At 40.5% G+C, this 17,264-nt stretch overlaps 3 protein-coding genes across 3 annotated transcripts; 1 reads left to right on the forward strand and 2 right to left on the reverse strand.

Moving 5' to 3' along the window:
* Window positions 1–108: 108 nt before the first annotated feature.
* On the reverse strand, window positions 109–5,704 carry dsn1 (DSN1 component of MIS12 kinetochore complex). The gene is made up of 12 exons (XM_029436895.1): window positions 5,622–5,704; window positions 3,817–3,958; window positions 3,512–3,551; window positions 3,100–3,367; window positions 2,912–2,985; window positions 2,317–2,389; window positions 2,123–2,210; window positions 1,950–2,006; window positions 1,750–1,821; window positions 1,496–1,643; window positions 1,325–1,412; window positions 109–1,233 (listed from the first exon to the last, which is right to left on the reverse strand). Exons 2-12 carry the CDS (start codon window positions 3,918–3,920, stop codon window positions 1,151–1,153), a joined length of 1,095 nt encoding a protein of 364 aa, XP_029292755.1. The 5' UTR covers window positions 3,921–3,958; window positions 5,622–5,704; the 3' UTR covers window positions 109–1,150.
* On the reverse strand, window positions 5,409–14,898 carry atp13a1 (ATPase 13A1). The gene is made up of 25 exons (XM_029436860.1): window positions 14,545–14,898; window positions 13,037–13,126; window positions 12,484–12,747; window positions 12,217–12,372; window positions 12,001–12,070; window positions 11,800–11,906; window positions 11,529–11,658; window positions 11,378–11,433; window positions 11,115–11,241; window positions 10,837–10,974; window positions 10,584–10,704; window positions 10,278–10,435; window positions 9,371–9,546; window positions 9,177–9,287; window positions 8,944–9,069; window positions 8,749–8,857; window positions 8,386–8,579; window positions 8,136–8,232; window positions 7,865–8,049; window positions 7,476–7,590; window positions 7,177–7,373; window positions 6,890–7,032; window positions 6,653–6,764; window positions 6,424–6,567; window positions 5,409–6,323 (listed from the first exon to the last, which is right to left on the reverse strand). Exons 1-25 carry the CDS (start codon window positions 14,896–14,898, stop codon window positions 6,213–6,215), a joined length of 3,591 nt encoding a protein of 1,196 aa, XP_029292720.1. The 3' UTR covers window positions 5,409–6,212.
* A 432-nt stretch (window positions 14,899–15,330) lies between these two features.
* chchd5 (coiled-coil-helix-coiled-coil-helix domain containing 5) lies at window positions 15,331–17,080 on the forward strand. The gene is made up of 4 exons (XM_029436920.1): window positions 15,331–15,490; window positions 15,758–15,898; window positions 16,001–16,152; window positions 16,718–17,080. Coding segments are annotated over exons 1-4 (318 nt in total). The 5' UTR covers window positions 15,331–15,488; the 3' UTR covers window positions 16,741–17,080.
* Window positions 17,081–17,264: the final 184 nt, after the last annotated feature.

A 17,264-nucleotide genomic window follows, 5' to 3' on the forward strand; every position in this document is an offset into this window, starting at 1 on the left:
TGTCTTTTCTGTGCTTGTCCCCGTGCTCTCTAGTCACTCCCTTGAATACAATCACAAGGAAAATTCAGCATACTCCATGTTAGAGATCAAGACTGCAGAGCACAGAAAGTCATTCACTCTTAATTTATTGTTTTCAATGGTTAAAGGGTTTTCTTCTCACTGTTATCAGAGAATTAAGTATGAACATTAATGAGTGAATGGGTCCAAGAGATAGGAGGGATAGCGAACAAAGCGTTGACTGACTGGTACAATGTCAAAGCTTCGTTCTGCATCAGTGACCCAGCCAAATGCAAGAGATGGGGGTGAGTCACTGTGGGGGAGGGGCCTCCTCCTGAATGGTCAGGGGAGACTGATAAAGTGAAATAGATGCAGCACCAAAAAAAGAGTAAATGTGACTGAGAATAAGCATGTAAAATGTACTGTAAATAAACAAAACTATAGGCAAACTGTAGAGCACAATCCTTCTGTATTCAATATTATTTAAGTTAATGCTTTTCTGTTGTACAAGTCGATTTCAATGGAAACATTGGCACATTTCTTCACAGGTGTATTGGCACTTTTTGAAAATGACACCATGTATCAATTACTCTTTGCAATTTCACTTATGAGGATATTTATAAAATAGTAGACCAATAGTCAGACCACTTAAAATGTCCTTATATCCAATGATTTCCCATTTCAAACTATTTTATAAAGAACATGTTTTGGTTTACGATAGTCATTATATTTCAATATTTCTGTATATTTTATGAACAATGACCAATAACTTTACATCTTTACAGCTGGCAGTCTAGTCTTAACAGATTCAGGTTTTACAGGTAATACACTTAATGAAGGCCTAACAGAAAAATACACTCTGGCCATTCACCAAGCTTATCATAATATGGTATAGCCAGCCACTGCCACCTGCTGGTCAAACACATGGATTACCTGAACTAGAGCTACTCCCAGTCCTGCAGCTGAAGGAAGTGGTTTTATTTGACACAGAAAACATAAACTTAGAGCTGACTTTATCCAATAACACAAACAAATAAATTGTAAGTTCCCAAATCACATAACAGCAGATTTACCAGAAAGTTCATATACAAGTCATAAAGAGTCATAGTCCATTAGATGAGTGATTGCTTGTGCTTGCCTCCTGCCAGAGTGACTATGAAGTTGTAGAGGATAAAGGTGCTACCATGAGATTCCTGATGAGGTCAGGTGAAAGATCCTGGAATCCTGCCTCTGCAGCTGGTAGGAAAAAGTAGCCAGAATAAATGTTAAATAACCATATCATTGTTTATTCGAGTTAAATCATTCCATAGATAAATAATATCATTACCCAATCGGCCACTAGTCTCTTTCACTAACAACTGTGACTGCTCCTTGATGGACAGAAGCTTTTTAACCATCTTACTTGGAGTGTCCATCTACACATAAAAAAACAAATCACTGATTACACAACAATTAAAAACTTTTGATACATTTAGTAATGATATAATTTCCAACATACAATCAATGCCATAGTGTGAAGCATGGGCTGTTGTCTACAGAGGAGACCGCGGTAGTCGGGTTTACTCTGTATGAAATGGTACTGTGAGGACTGGGCCACAGATGTAGAGTCTAATGATACGCCACCTTCTTGGCCCTGCTCCACTTTCCTGCAACGAATAAAGAGCATTTTATTGAGTCCCAATTGAGAAGACAATATTGACACACTAACATAGTATTGCTACAGTATTCCTCAGTGACAGTACACATGTTCACCTTTTCAGTTCCTCTGCTTTACTCCTGTGTTTGTTCAACAGTGCCTCCCAAGATTCACTTTCAGCCTGGAGCCTAAAACACAACACAGCTTGGTAAACAAAAAAACTTCATGTGATAGATCACACCATCTGTGTTTTTAAGTTTGAATGTATGGTTTGTATGAATACTTTGTGTGTGCTATAGTGATATTAAGAACATGCCTATTGATGGCTTTCTGGACTTTTTCCATGGCTCTATGCACTGCAGGATCACTAGAACTGAAAGCATCAGAGGCATAAATCCAGTATTAAACATTAATTTGTAGGTAAAAACAAAATAAATAAATATAATGCAGAAAACTGAATACATTTTTTTTTTTAAACAGCTACAATACCTGGATGCTCTAGCAGAGAGTTGATCACCCCCTGGTTCATCCCATATGCTTTTGGCCAGACAACCCCACTCTTTCTGCACATGCTCAACTGCACCAAGGAAGACACAAAACAGATAAATAACTTGAACTTACTTTGACAGCGAGTCACTTAAAATAAAGATCTCTGTGACATACCCACCAGATGAAGCACCAACCTTGTTTTTGAAAAGACTCGAGTGAGGTGTTCGGCACTGACTGCAGCGAATTCTGAGTTCTTTCTATTGCCAGCTAGAGACAAAGCAGAGGTGATTAGACAGACATTCATTAGTCTTAGAGACTAATGACTAACTTTATGTCCCCCCTCTAACCTAATGTCCCAGACCCTTACAGTCTACTTATTATGGCTGAATCATTATCCTTACTACTACATTAGGACATATTTTGTACAGAAGGTAGGTAGTCCTGAAAAAACAAAAACATCTGGTATGTCTCTAAAGTTGTGAATATAAATTTCAGTCAATCTCATACGTTGTTTTTATAACACCATTTTTATTACAATGCTAAATCTCTAGTTATTACATGCAAACCAATAAGTGTGATTTAAAAATGTTTCAGTGATGTTTGTACCAGAGCACATGCCCCTTTATTTGTTAAACATCAACTGGTACCTTTTAATCCATCCTTTTCCAAATATTTTTAGTTAAGTGGGGGAAAAGAATCTTGTCTCAATACCAGAGAGATGAAAAGTAACTTACTGTGCCTGCTTATTAAATGTTCCCCATTTGTCACAATTGACCCTACCACACTCACCCTCATTGAAGCACCCATCAATTTCTCGAGCCTCTCTTGCTGTGATAAGGATGCACTTATGCTCCTGCACAAAACTACAATAAACACATAAATAGGGATTTATATTGTTAAACAAACACATCAGAAGACAATTAGACAAAGGATCATTCCTTCCTGATTACAAGGTACAAATAAGCTAGACATCTCACCCTGATATGGGTTGGGAAGGGCAGGGAGAGAGCGTCGGGTTATGGTTGCTCTCCTCCAGGATTTCCTTCGTGCAGTGGGATTTACAGTGGGACTCGAAGATCCCCCAGTGTTTTCTGTATGCATTTCTAGTTTTTCTTTCTCTGACGGTCCTTCCCCTGCATCTGGTGTCTGTGTGGTGGGTGAGAGGTCGGTACGGGGAGATTTGTTTGGGGGAGCTGTGCTGGGGCTTGTGGAGCATCTTTTCGATATCTGTTTTACCGAGTTGACCTTGGTAGATTGAGCACAGAGAAAAAGTAGCAGTGACACCATACATTATATTATTGCATGCTTAGCTCATGGACATAGAATTAGCAGAGGCATTGTTGGTTAACGTTAGCTAACGTTAGCTTAAACGTCAGTTGAATGTCTTACCTCATTCTGGGTATCATCAGCAACGGCGACACTTCCGCGACTGTAACAACATTTTGTGAATTTACAAACCAATGTTAACGTAAACTAATAACAAATACTCTATTGAAATGTTTGAGAAAAATTAACATACGGCGTTTTACTACGTTAGTAACGTTTAAGCACTGAAGACCACAACAATAACGTAAACATTACTTTACTTTGGGCAAAACTCAAGACAGAGGTGACGCTTTACTGCATTTCCTGAATATAAGTCAACTTTTAATGTTAAATTGGTTGCCGCAAGGGTAAAAGAATAGAATACAAACCATTGTCCAGCTTCTGAATGTTTTTCCGCCATTTCTTCTTTCAAATAGTTTTCTTCGCAGCGCGCGCCTAACAAGCCAAACCCCTCTTCTAACGTAAGCATCATGGGAAATGTAGTGTGAATGTAACACACGCGACTGCAAACTAAGTCAGATATCAAAGAGATGGGAGCTGCAGTCGTTAAATACTTAAAACAATGTTATAATTTCATAACAATGGGTGGGCAGATCGAAATACGTGCACATACGCATAACGCCTTGAAAATGTGCACTTACACACTGAAAATGTTAACACCACCTCAAAAGATGCACATACGCTAGGACCATTTTAATACCCCACCACCTTCACACACAGCGGGATAGAGGCGCCCGGAGGAAAGTGTAGCCTATACACCGCTGCACTCCAGTTCATTGTATCCTGCTGAAAGGTGAAGCTAAACATGTGTTATGGTAAGTAAGTATACCCATGTTGGGGGGAAAGGGATACAAGATAAGATATCTACAAACAAAAAAAGTATAAGAAAATTAATATTTTTAAATTAAGGAAAAAGCAAAAGGTTAAACTGTTTCGGAGATGACTTCATGTTGTCGAAGAAAAGGCTCAAATACACTTTCGACCCTTGTGCCTCACTTTTAAAAAAGTTGCTCTGGTGTCAGAGGACAAAAATGTCTGGGAAATAATCTATATTTCTGCAGCAGTTTTTTGACTCTCTTATACTCAGTTACATCTTATAACCAACATCAGTCTTGAAAATAACTAGTAACTATTCATTCACATTAAGAATGTTAACCCTATAACAAATATATATATATATATATATATATATATATATATATATATATATATATATATATATATATATATATATTCTATTCTATTCTATGTTCTTTGTTTTTCCTGCGGAATATTTTGCTAGTCTCTCTGAGATGTCAATGAGTAGCATGTTGAACAACATAAAAAAATCTCACCTGGTAATTTATTGTCCATGTAAATTGTGCTTTTTTGTCTTACTCCTATTCTCTTTCAAAGTTTTTAAACTCTCTGACATCCATATGAAGACACACATCGTTTTAGTTGCATACAGTGCTCTATAATACAGCAGCAATGCCTCTCGCGGAAACCAGGAGAATAGCATGTATTTGCCCCAAACGACAAGAGAACATAAAAAAATGGCCAGTGAATCTGGTGGAAAATAGTGAAAAGTAAAATTTTGAAGCGAGGGCTTTAGATTGAAAGACAGATAATTATGCTGTAAAAAAATGTAGTTTTAATGAGTTTCAATGGGTACATTTTTGTCCTTAAGAGTCTGAGTGTCTGTATTTTGAATACACACTGTATTAGAGACTTAATATAGGAGCGGAGTTTGAACTTCCAAAATAAAAATAAAGTCAACCTTGCCAAAATGTATGCAATATTCAGTACCACAGCCACAATTATCCACAAATGCCCAAAAATATCCCTGGTGAGGCACAAGGGTTCACTTTAACCAAGCAGAAACAAGCCTCCAAACAAATCAACTTTGTTGTATGTATAATTTTGATTTGCCCTTTGTTAATTTAAGATTGTGTTCAAAAAATCATTAGCAGTCATGGGATTATATTACTGAAATGAAGCTGGAGTTATTTATTTTTTGGATAATAAAAAGGTAAATAGCAAACAGTTACCTATGGCTGATCTGAGATCAGTATGTTTGTAAGTTAAGATCAGTTGATAAGTTAACACAAAGTTCACTTGATACGTTTCATAAGAAATGTCTTTCTTCGTTCAGTTACACTATATTCTCATACCCTGATCATTCTTTACTTACCTGCTTATGGGAAAAGGATAGTTCATGAACAGCTGGACATGCTCATCCTTTCCGTGTGGCGACACATCAGTACTTGACAAAACACTTGGCAGACTTCGTAATTTGTATCTGTAAGTCTTTATAAGTCTGTTAGAGATGTTTTTCACTTTTTACAAAATCAAGGAGAAGAATCAAAAGAATCAAAAACACTTTTGCAATTCTCTTGGAGAATGCCTCTTTTGTGTGCCTGTATATTTCACTCTGGCAGGCACACAGTCTTGCACTCCACTCAATACTGCTGTCTTCATGGCCTTGTGTAGCAGCGGGGAGGGACAGATGAAGAAAGAGAGAGAAATGTAGTAAAAAAAAAAAAAAAGGAGTTATGAAGAAATAGAAACAGAATTGAAAAAAATGCTGATGAAAATGTAGAAACACCGATGGTTAAGGAGGGGCAGAGCAGGACGAAGGAAGGGATACACAGAGTGTATAGTACTGCACGCCATGACTGTCTCAGCTGTCTTGTGTCACAACGGCTTTAATTCTCTTCCTCCCAAGTCATCTCTCCCTTTACAGTTTGGTTGGTAAGGGCAGCGGTCGCTGTTGGCACTGAGTTCAAGAAGGCAGCCTGAGAGTTCCTTTGCCCAGCAGGAACTGCAGGACACGGTCCACCAGCAGAGCGGCGACAAAGTCCACCACCAGAACCTGGGCAATGATTAATTTGAACTGCAAGGAAGTAAACAGGAAGCAGGTTACCTCATGGAGTACATCATCATTACAAGGCTATTTCAACAAAACAAACTATGGTAAAATAATGTCCACTCACCTCAGTTGGAATATCTACAAGAGAAAACTGTTCGTTGAATTCTGGTGAAGAACCAGTAAGAAGTCCCACAATTGCTAAACCTGACAGAGCGATACTCCATAGCAGTGGTCGATTCTCGCTCAGAGACTCCATGAAGGGGTGACCCTTTCGGACAGAACAAGAAATACTGTGAGTTAACATACAAAAGAATGCAGAGACAGCAAATACTTATGGTATTAAGAATAAGTACCTTGTAGTTAATGGCAAAGGTGGCCATCTGCATGGCCATGGACATTATATACACGGTGCTGTTAATTAGACTGGGTTCAAACTCTTTATATAGATCTGCAAACTGCTCCGCTCTGCAAAAGAGAAAGAACAAGTGAAATGTTATTACAATGTATTAATGTAATGTTATTATTGTAAATATTTAACTTGTGTAGCAGAACTGCTGTTTACTCTCTGCTTCTGTGTTACTGTGAGTTACCTGGGCGGACTTCTGCTTTGGGCCTCTTTGTAAAGATATACCAAACTACAGAAGTGAACAGCAAACTGCAGAAGCACAGTCAACACTGTATAAAGATTGAAGATGGTCGGTAAGGGCCGCTCTCGAGACAACGTTTTCAGTGGCTATGTAAACACAGGGAAAAAATGATCATTTTGGTTTCTATCAAAAACAGTAGACACAAAGTAGAAAAGAACATTCAGTAAAGATGACCTGACTTGGAGAAATATTAATCAATCAGAAACAGGTATTGTCTGACAAATTCTCACCTTTGATCTAGAGATGAAGAGGAAGCATCCGGCTAAGAGCAGGCCCTGCAGGGTCGCCTGGAAATCGCTGAACTTGACCCCCTCCAGGTAGAGGACAGACTGGCTGTATGCCAGCACCAGGGCATTGAGAGCGAGGATCTTAAACATCTGGAGCGTCGTCACCAGAGTGCAACGGCCTTGCTTTATAACATGGCAGACTGTGGGATAAAAAAAAAAAGTTTCAGTTGTGGGGAGCAGCATCACCTTTACGTCTTTGCGAATCATGTCAAGAGCTGAAATCATAAATGTGTGTTACTCACTGCACTGTATGGAGGAGAGTTTGGAGGTGAAGGGGGCAGCGATGGAGGCATCACCCAGTTTCACTACTTGTACCTGATCCTCTTCAAGTTCCCGTAAGACTTGACTGATCCTCTCCTGTTACAGAATAAACTCTGATGTTTAGACCAGTGCACTACAACTCTTCAACGAAAAGGCACATTTATTCTCTTTTTTGAGCTACAAGTTGATGATTTTGTTAACTTTGGTAACTGGAAGGAGGCTAACATGGGACTGCAGGCTAACATGGGACTGCAGGCTAGCATGCTGCATTCAGTGGTCCGATAAACATAAATGTGTTTCAATCACTGTAAGTAATTGGTCAAATATTCCCTTAAGAATCAGGAAGTAGGCCCTTCTTGAAGACACAAACCTTTTGTGCTGCAAGCTGCTCTTCTCTCTGGGCCATTACCCTCTGCCTGGCTGCCCTGGAACTCAGTTTGCCTCCTGAACTGACAGGTGGTAAAGGTCTGAGTTCTGCTGGGGGCGCCTCCTTTTCTCTCCCCCGTTTCTTTCTTTCAGGCATGCGCTCAGGAGCGTTCGCTAACAGAGCAACACCTGAGGAAAAAATGATCATCACTACACACTGTTGGGGTCATACATAGGGACACATGTTTTCAGTCTTGGTGGTTGATAAATCTTACCTATGTGGGCGTGTTTAAGAGCGCCGACATCATTTGTGCCATCACCACACATCAGTGTCACATAACCCAGCCCCTTTAGACTTGTGATGACAAATTCCTGAAACAGAACAGGAAGTTATTATAACTACCAAAAGTTCCTTAAAGTTCATCCTTAGGTAATTTAACATTGTTACATACAGTACCATCAAGCAGTGGTTTATAAATCTTAACATAATGTCATGTTGTATGTATGTTGTTTTTTGGGACCTACCTTCTGTTTTGGACTGACGCGGGCAAACACTTGTATGTAAGGCAAGAGGTTGTTGAGTAGCTGGGTGTCACAGCTCAGTCTGGCTAGCCCCTCCCCTGTTACACACAAGTCGAACTGACTTATGAATGCGGAAACGGACGGAGGGGGCAGTGGTACACTCACACTGCCATCAATGGACTCCCACTGCCAAGCACCTGCAAATCAACATCAGAGGTAAATTATTCAGTACTCTGTACCGTCTACGTCCTTGGTCAAAACATCCACTGAAAGAGGATTACTACAAGAATCTTTATGCCCTTTAGCTACAACTTTTATTACTGACATCGTTATCCACAGATCTAATTCTGTAAAGTGATGTCTTACCCTGACCGGGACCTGGCTGCAATACAAGTGTGTGTTCTTTCTGGATGAAGTGGAGCTCTCTCGCTACATGGCACGCCGTTAGAGGGTTGTCGCCTGTGATCATCACCACCTGAAATCAAAGTAAGAGAGATTATACATCTTAAAACAATGCTGTTTGAGTATGTATGCACAATTCTGCGTTGTCAGCTTATTTACATGATGAGATGCCTCCTGGATCTCTTTGATGACGGCCTTGCTGTCACTCTTGAGGGGGCAGAACACAACCATGAACCCAGCAAAAAGCAAGTCACACTCCAGCGCATCGCGACTCATCTCCCGGACCTATAATGCCCAAAGAGATACACATTAGTTTGTAACTATCTTTTCTCATCAGATTAGACTACTCAGATAGATCAGACTGATAACTTTGAGTAAAATAAAATAAGAACCTGCTGATGACTGAGGTGTCCCATCTCTTTGTAACCCAGAGCCAGCACTCTAGACCCTTCCCGAGACATTTCCTTGTGGACCTCGTCATAATTAGCCGGACTTTCTGCAAACTATAACCACAGCCACAGCCACATTAGAACACCAGTAGGTACACATGATAAGACTAGAGCGTTTATGTATTAACGATATGTACCATTCCTCTGAGTGTCTCCGGAGCTCCCTTGACAGTTGAGATGTAGCAGAGTTCAGTGGAGCCGAGTTTCTCATAAGAGGCCAGGACTGACATCCTCTTTAGAGCGCTGGCAAAGTGGAAACGCTGGTGGATCTTAAGTCCCTGGGTTTTGATGCCTCGGGGGAACACCTTTTCATCTGTTCAAAGAGTCAATGAGACACACACTTAAGCATTGTGCTATTAAGAGCCAAGGTTCCTTAACGGTAACATCTACATTAAAATCCAATGCATTTGAAAAACAGCATTACTTTGAAGGAAAATGTCTCCCCCAAGATGATCATTTGTATTTTATTTACTCACCCTGTTAATTTGCCTCCAAGGTGAACAAATAATCCAGAAATGGAGAGAAAGTCTTGATGAATTGATGTAAATGGCGGCCGCCTTTAACAACAGCAAAACTAGATCAAAACATCCGTTTTCAAACGCTCACACATCTCGTGCAGTATATTAGTAGTAGCATTTAACCAGTTGTATGCTCACTATTCCCCAAATGCATATCGTTTTGCTGTTGTTAAATGCGGCCCTCATTTACTTCAATTCATCAAGACTTTTCTCCATGTTTGGATTCTTTGTTCACTGTGGAGGAATGAGAGAAAAGTTTCCTTCAAGAATTCAAGGTAACACATGGTGAGTAATTGATATACAAATGGTCATTTTGGGGGTGAAGTATTCTTTAAGATGCACTGGTCAAAATACACCACCAAGCTTGAACACAGCATGTTTAGTGCAACATGAAAGATTACACTGCAAGTCAAAAACAAATGCAAATTTGAGACTGTATGTAGCACAAACCTGAGCATACACATGTCCTCTCACACACCCTCCACTGCCCTGCACTGTGCATTTAGTGGAGGTCATTTCCCTGTACCTTTAGTGAGGGTCCAGTCAGCGGCGGTCAGCATGGCCTTCTCTAGTGGATCTCCGACCAGCTGTCCATCATCCAGAGTAACCAGTGAGTGACAGGTGGCCACCACCCTATGTGTCTCAACTGGGATCTCAGATACAGGAATCACCTCCTTTCCTTCTCTGTCATAAACGCAATCATCAGTTGATACCCTCCACACAGTGCAAATGCATTTAAATATTACCCAAACCTAAACCATAGCATAGTATAGCTTTGTGTCTGTGCTTCACAAATGATGATGTTTGAAGTAGAATGGTTGGCAGGGTTTACCTGAGACCTGCTACACCTCGTACTACCAGGCTGTCACTGGTTAGTGTTCCCGTTTTGTCAAAACAGCAAATCTCCACCTTCCCTGCAAATGGTATCCTGAAGGGCTCTGTACAGAATACATCTAAGCAAGGGTAGAAAAAGAAGATAGGAATGAAGCCACTGCTCTTACAAGCTTTGTATTATAAGCTGCTTTGTCCAGGTCTCTTAATATCTATTCAACACACATGCAGAATAGGAGCACACACAGACATACAAAGTTTAGCCAGAGCGATAAGAGACGTGTTAACTGCCAGAGAAAGCTCTATGGGGAGCTCTGGTGGAACCACCGAAGTGAGGATTAGCGTGCACTCCAGAAACAGCTTGTAGCGGTTCCTGCTGGCATCCTTGGTCCCTGAAGGAGTAATACAAAGCACAAAGATAGTATTTAGATATTAAATATGCCCTCACCTCCAGCTATTAGCTATCACTTTCACAATGATAATGTCTGTGTTCCATAATTGCTTCTTAATGAATTGATTATATGCATCTCACCTTCTAACCACACATAAAGAGCTGCAGCAATGGCAAACACAAGGAGGAAGAGAATAAAGATGAAAGTCTCCAGGTTGTTTGCCGTCACTCTCTTCACACCAAAGAGGATGGTCCTTAACAGTTTACCCTGGAGGCATGTTTGTACACAGTCAGTACACAGTCATAGCTAACTCAACGTATTGTCAAAACTAGAATTAAAATGCAGTACTAGAAAGAAATGGAGTGTCGTAATATACTGTTGACATATTAGGTAACTTCCTCACCTGAGAAGTGTAGAATCCTGTTCTTAGTACATAGGCCACACAGCCGTTATCTACAGCTGCACATAGAAATGAGAAGATTAATGAGCTTGCATCTTGATTTGATGATGAAGATGTTGTTAACAGATAAAAGAAGCTATGAATTAGCACTTACGTTTGAGTCCAGCGCTGGCCTTTAAAGGGGGGCTATGTTGGACCACTTTTGTCCCCCCAGAGATTACGTGGAGTCGAGAGTCTGTCTGGACGTCCAAGATTCGCTCTGGGTCCAAGTCCTCCACTGGCTCCTGCACACACCATATTATCGGCAGTAATTAGGATAGCCCACAATACTCCCATGCCATTGAGAATGATTGAGGCCTACACTCAAACGTTTATGCCCTCAGCTCTGTGTAGTGTTATCATGTATACATTAGTTTGCCTCTCACCTTCATCTGGGGCACCGACTCTCCGGTCAGCATGGCTTCATCCACAATGCAACGACCCCTGAGTAGCAGCACATCACACGGTACCAAGTTGTCCTGGGGCGAACGTCCTGGGAAGCGGAGAATACACATTTTAAACACAAACTAACAGAGTCAATCTGATGTTTGTGATGAGAAGTCATAAAATGTTGATAGGACATTTACCTATTGATACGATGTCACCAGGGACAAGCTCATCGCTTGAAATAGGTCGCCACTTCCTGTTTCGATAGACCTGGCACAAAATACATCAAATAAATTAGTTATACTTTACATGCAAAGGAAAATACTGTAGTAGATGATACATTTTCAGATGCAAGACAAAGTGTATTTAGAATTTTTAAATTGAATACACTAAATGTTAAACTTGATCAAGCCTACCTGGATCATGTAGGGCTTGTTTCCCATGCGGCGGATCTCAGACATATTCCTCATTTGCTGCTGGACCAGAGAGGCTTCGAACGCCACCAGCATGAACAGCGTGAAAACACTGTAGTACCAGTACTCGTCCAGACACCACAGACCCACACAGAACACCTGATGGATGGCAGACATTAGATAACTTCACATGGATACAGACACAATAACAAGGTCAACAACATCATACCTAAAAAAGTAAAAAGTCAATTTCTACAACAAAATATATACCTGGAAAACAAAAAAGGGAGCTGTGGCTCTCTCTTTGAAGAGCTCCAGAAAATCTGGCACCATCATCTCAGCACGATTGGTGCCGTAGCGCTTTTCTGCAGCTCTGAGTTCAGCCTCCTCCTGGTAGCCACGCCAGGACTGAAAGTAACCCATTGGGTCGTTTATGGGAAATGCTATTGAAAGGAAACATTTCTTCTCTTGGTGGTCAAATATGTAGCAGATCTTTTGAAACTCAAAAGATAAAGTCCCCTCCCCATTCTCATCCTGTTGGTCAGAAAAAGAAAAACAATATAAATTACAGCATTAATTCTAAAATGAATGATTTTTCCCTGATTGTATCTTTCGGCAAGTCAAATTACAAATGAGAATAGAAAAATAGAAATAATAGTTTGCCTACAGTGCAGCAGGATTGACTCAGCAGATGTATATTTCAAATAACTGGCAAGATCAAATGGCGCATGACAAAATATGAGCTTTGCGTACAGTGAATGATCTGGGACGTGTTTCAAAACAACAGAACAACGTGGATATTCCTGAGAATACGTGAACTGACCTGGTCCCTCTGTAGTGCCACAAGCTCAGCGGAACCGTTATTGGGGGTGGGTATGACCTTAGCCAGCGTAGCTTTTTTTGGGTCTGGTTCCTGTGTATACAAATAAACAGATGACAAATTCACACACTGAGGCAGGTCACTGTTGTATTTGTTATAGTTGTGTGCCTCTGTACCTTTGTCCACACATACAGCTGCTTCAATATGAAGTTCAGACACATTTTTAAAGAATCCTTTACTAAACTTACATTTAACTGCAAAAAGAACTGTAGGCTTACCTGATTACATTGTTGATACAAATTTATTTTAATGTTTTTCTAGGATTTAGACTCTCTTACACAACTGCTTACAGAGAAAACACACAGAAATGCTGAGCAATATGTTAATTATCAATTATTATCTATCACTGTAAAAAACATTGTACTATCATTTTTAACATCGTCTCATAAAAACACAATTTTCTCTTTTAAAATTGGCAGTAAAAACCTTCTACTAGCAGTAAAGTTATTTCATGAAATTCTCTGGAATGCTAGTTGAAAATGACAATTTCACTTCACATTATCATGCAATAAAATAAATGCCCCCGCGACCCGACCCCGGATAAGCGGTAGACGATAGATGGATGGATTATCATGCAATAGACACTGAACAGGTGATTTTCTATACTTAAACAGATACCACCTTATATATCAATCAGAAATCGGTGATACATGTTTTGTTTCTATATAATCATCCTCTAGTATAAAAAAGCTTGAAAGGGCAATTCTTGGTCTGCTCGCCTCACTACTACTCACTACCTATGTGTCTTTATCACGCAGAAACACCTTAGGACTTATTTATGATTTCAGTCCCAAATGCCCATATGGAAATTGGAAAAAGAGCATTTGTGTATTGTGCACCCTCTGCATGAAATATGTTTCAGAAACAACTAACTTGAAACTCAATGAATAAATCTCTTAAATCATTTTAAATCTACTATGAAATAATTGGAGGTGCCTCCACACTCCTTAAGATGTCAGTGTTTATAATCCATCTGGTTATGAAACTGGCTTCCCTATGATTAATTTTTAGTTCCTTTTGTCCCCATTTCTGTTTTCTACAAGTAACATAATGTTTTTGTTTATGCGGATGTTTGCCTTGGCCACGTCTCCCTTGAAGAGATTCTTAATCTCAATGGGACTCGCCTGGTGAAATAAAAACAATTAAAAAGTGATTTAAATAAAACAATCATGGGTCATGTCCACAAATCCCAGAGACATTTTCATAACTTGAAACAAAGATAAAAATATGGCTGTGAGAAATGTCATTGCTGATTCAAACTGCGGCTACAGAGGCCCTCCCTTAACCTTTAACACCTGGCCTACTCTTATAGTGCCTTTATGATTCCGTACCTGCTCCTGGGTCAATACTGACCCTGACCACTTTTGACCTCTGTGTGCAAGGGATATGGTAAAACAGTGGGTTCCCCAGATACATATCAATCTATTATTGTTGTTATAAATTATGTTTACCTTAGAACAAGTGAGCCAACAGTGCGCGTGCACGGACCAATAACCAGAGAGCGCTGTGAGGACGTGCGCGATCCCGATAGCGGCTAGCGACAGGAGGCCTGCCTCCGGATACTCAGAGGCACCATACACTCCTAACCACACATAAATCCAGCCTGGGTAGAGAATAGCCAGAAACGGGAGAATTGTGCCGTGTAGTAGACGGGGCCTGCGCCTGTACAGCGTCACCGAGCTCACCAGCTCGTCGCCGGGGCTACTGTCATGCTGGTTGTGGTTCTCAGAGGGGGCCATTTGCAGCTCACCCGGTCCCTGAATTCCATCTGCAGCCAAACTCCCCTCTTTCTCGGCGTCGTTCATTGTACTGTACTCTCACCTCTGCCCCCCACTATCATCCACCACCACCCCGTCGTGCTGTAGCCGGTAAAAAATACGATTCAACACACGGAGCGGTGCTCGGTCCAGCCTACAGAGCCCGTTTACCGAATCGCTCAGTTTCTGACCGTCGCTTCCGCATACGTAAACACGCAAAGACACGTAAGGTTGTCTTGGCAAAGCACGAATGAACCGCAAAAAAACTACATGTATTATCTTCCACTCTGTTTAATCGTGTTGTTTATGTTAAAATTCACCTAACATATGAATAAGGTGGTTTCTCCGACAAAATATTGACGACATTTGTACTTGAATGCTTCAATTATATGATTACGTGACTACCGCTTTAATAAATGCGCTGTCATTATAAGGGAGGGGCCAAGATGTGAGATTGACACAAGCCGGAACCAATAACATTACAGAACTATTTCAGGTGGTTGTATTTCCATCCAATCAGATAGTAATGGGTGTTTACGGTGTAGTTGCGGCACAGACATGGCTCCACATGCAGAAGTACTGGTGTTATAACCTTGATTGATCAGCCTCTTCGTTTGAGACAAGCCTAAAAGAGCAACATGTAAGAATTTTAATTATGGGTTATATCCACATGACATTTTCTATGTTTTCTAGTCTATGGAAGTAGTTACGAAATGTTGAGAGGTAGATACAGGCTGTAAATAAAGATATCTTCTACGTTGTGAATCAGGCTGCATCCCACACAAAACTACTTTATTCCGTTTACTATATTGCTTATGCTTGATTGAGCAAGTTAATCATATTGGTGATGGTTTATGGGGCTTGTCTATAATCACGGTCTGATCTACATACACGTTTCACCTTTCAGGCAGGCTGCTATGGATATCACGGCAAAGTATTGCCATAAAGAAATGGAGGCATATGGGTCATGTGTGGCCTCCAACCCATCAACATGGCAGTTAAAGTGTCAGGAACTGAAGATGAAGGTTGCACAGTGTACATCATCACAGTAAGTCAATATATCTGTACATTTACTCCCATTTGCTTCAACATCCTCACACCCACATTTAAAAAGCATATCTCATCCATAATTTGTTTTCATTGTTCATAGCCCAGTGATCCAGAAGATCAGACAGGATTGTTCCATGGAGTTTGTGGAGTTTGAGCGCTGTCTGGTAGAAAACCAGAACACACCTACCTCCTGCTCACCTCATGTGGCTCGCTTTCTGGCCTGTGCAGAGACGGTAGACATCAGTGGAGTGGGTAAATACGTTCTCAAATTCGCCATACACAACTCAAGGTCACATACAAACAGTTGTGAATAGAAGTGATTTAAGAATAGGAGATAGGAATGTCCAGATTATCATGCCTCCTCAACTCTTGGAAGAAGCACGAGTGTGTTTTTTATCACACTGACTACGTGCTTGCTTTGCAGATGTTAAAGGAAATGACCATTTGTATATCAATTAGCCTACTCATCCTGTGTTACCTTGAATTCTTAAAGAGCACTTTGTTTTTCTCGCATGCCTCCATAGTGAATAAAGAATCTAGAAACTGGGAAAATCCTTGATGAATTAAAGTAAATGGGGGCTGCGTCTAACAACAGCAGAACTATATAAAACTAGTGACCGTAAAGTGTGTGTGTGGGGGGGGGGGGGGGCAACTGTGACAGTTTGTAAACAGATGTTTTGATGTAGTTTTATTTTTGTTAAACACAGACTCAATTTACTTAAATTCTGTCTCAATTAAATTTCTACACCATCTTTGAGAGGTATTACTTCAATAGTCAACATACCAATAAATTCCTTTTTATTCTCCACATCTACAGATCCGGGACCTCAGCCATCGTAGCATTCAGACATCTTCCATCTCCTTCAGATTACTCCTGTCTCCACAGCAACACAGATGGGCTGGTTTTACACGTGTCCCAGCCATGTTACTGTATGTACAGTGACGGTTAGGATAACTGTTCCTCTGTGTGACTATTTGTCTTTCTTCAACAAAGATAGGAATGCAACAGTACTGTGAGTTAGACAGGTTGTGTAGAATATTTAATTACCGCATCGTCCTTTTCTCGTACTCCTCCTGTAAATGTTGTGTCCATGTGAAAATAACATTTATACTTGCCTGTATGCAGGAAGATTTTTATTGAACGATCTCATTAAAATTGACTTCAGACTTGTGTTACTCATCCGGTGTAGTCATCCTCTGTTATTTTCTGTTGCTCATGTCTGTCCCTCCCTCCCTTGCCCTCTCCAGGTCTGAGTCAGTGTCAAATATTAAACGGGAATGTATCGCTCCCACACAAACTCTCCTGACTACTCAATGACTGAGAAATAGGGAGTCTGGGAAGAAAGGAGAAGGAGGAGGCTGTC

Source organism: Cottoperca gobio, chromosome 8, assembly GCF_900634415.1.
Source record: "Cottoperca gobio chromosome 8, fCotGob3.1, whole genome shotgun sequence".
Lineage (NCBI taxonomy): Eukaryota > Metazoa > Chordata > Actinopteri > Perciformes > Bovichtidae > Cottoperca > Cottoperca gobio.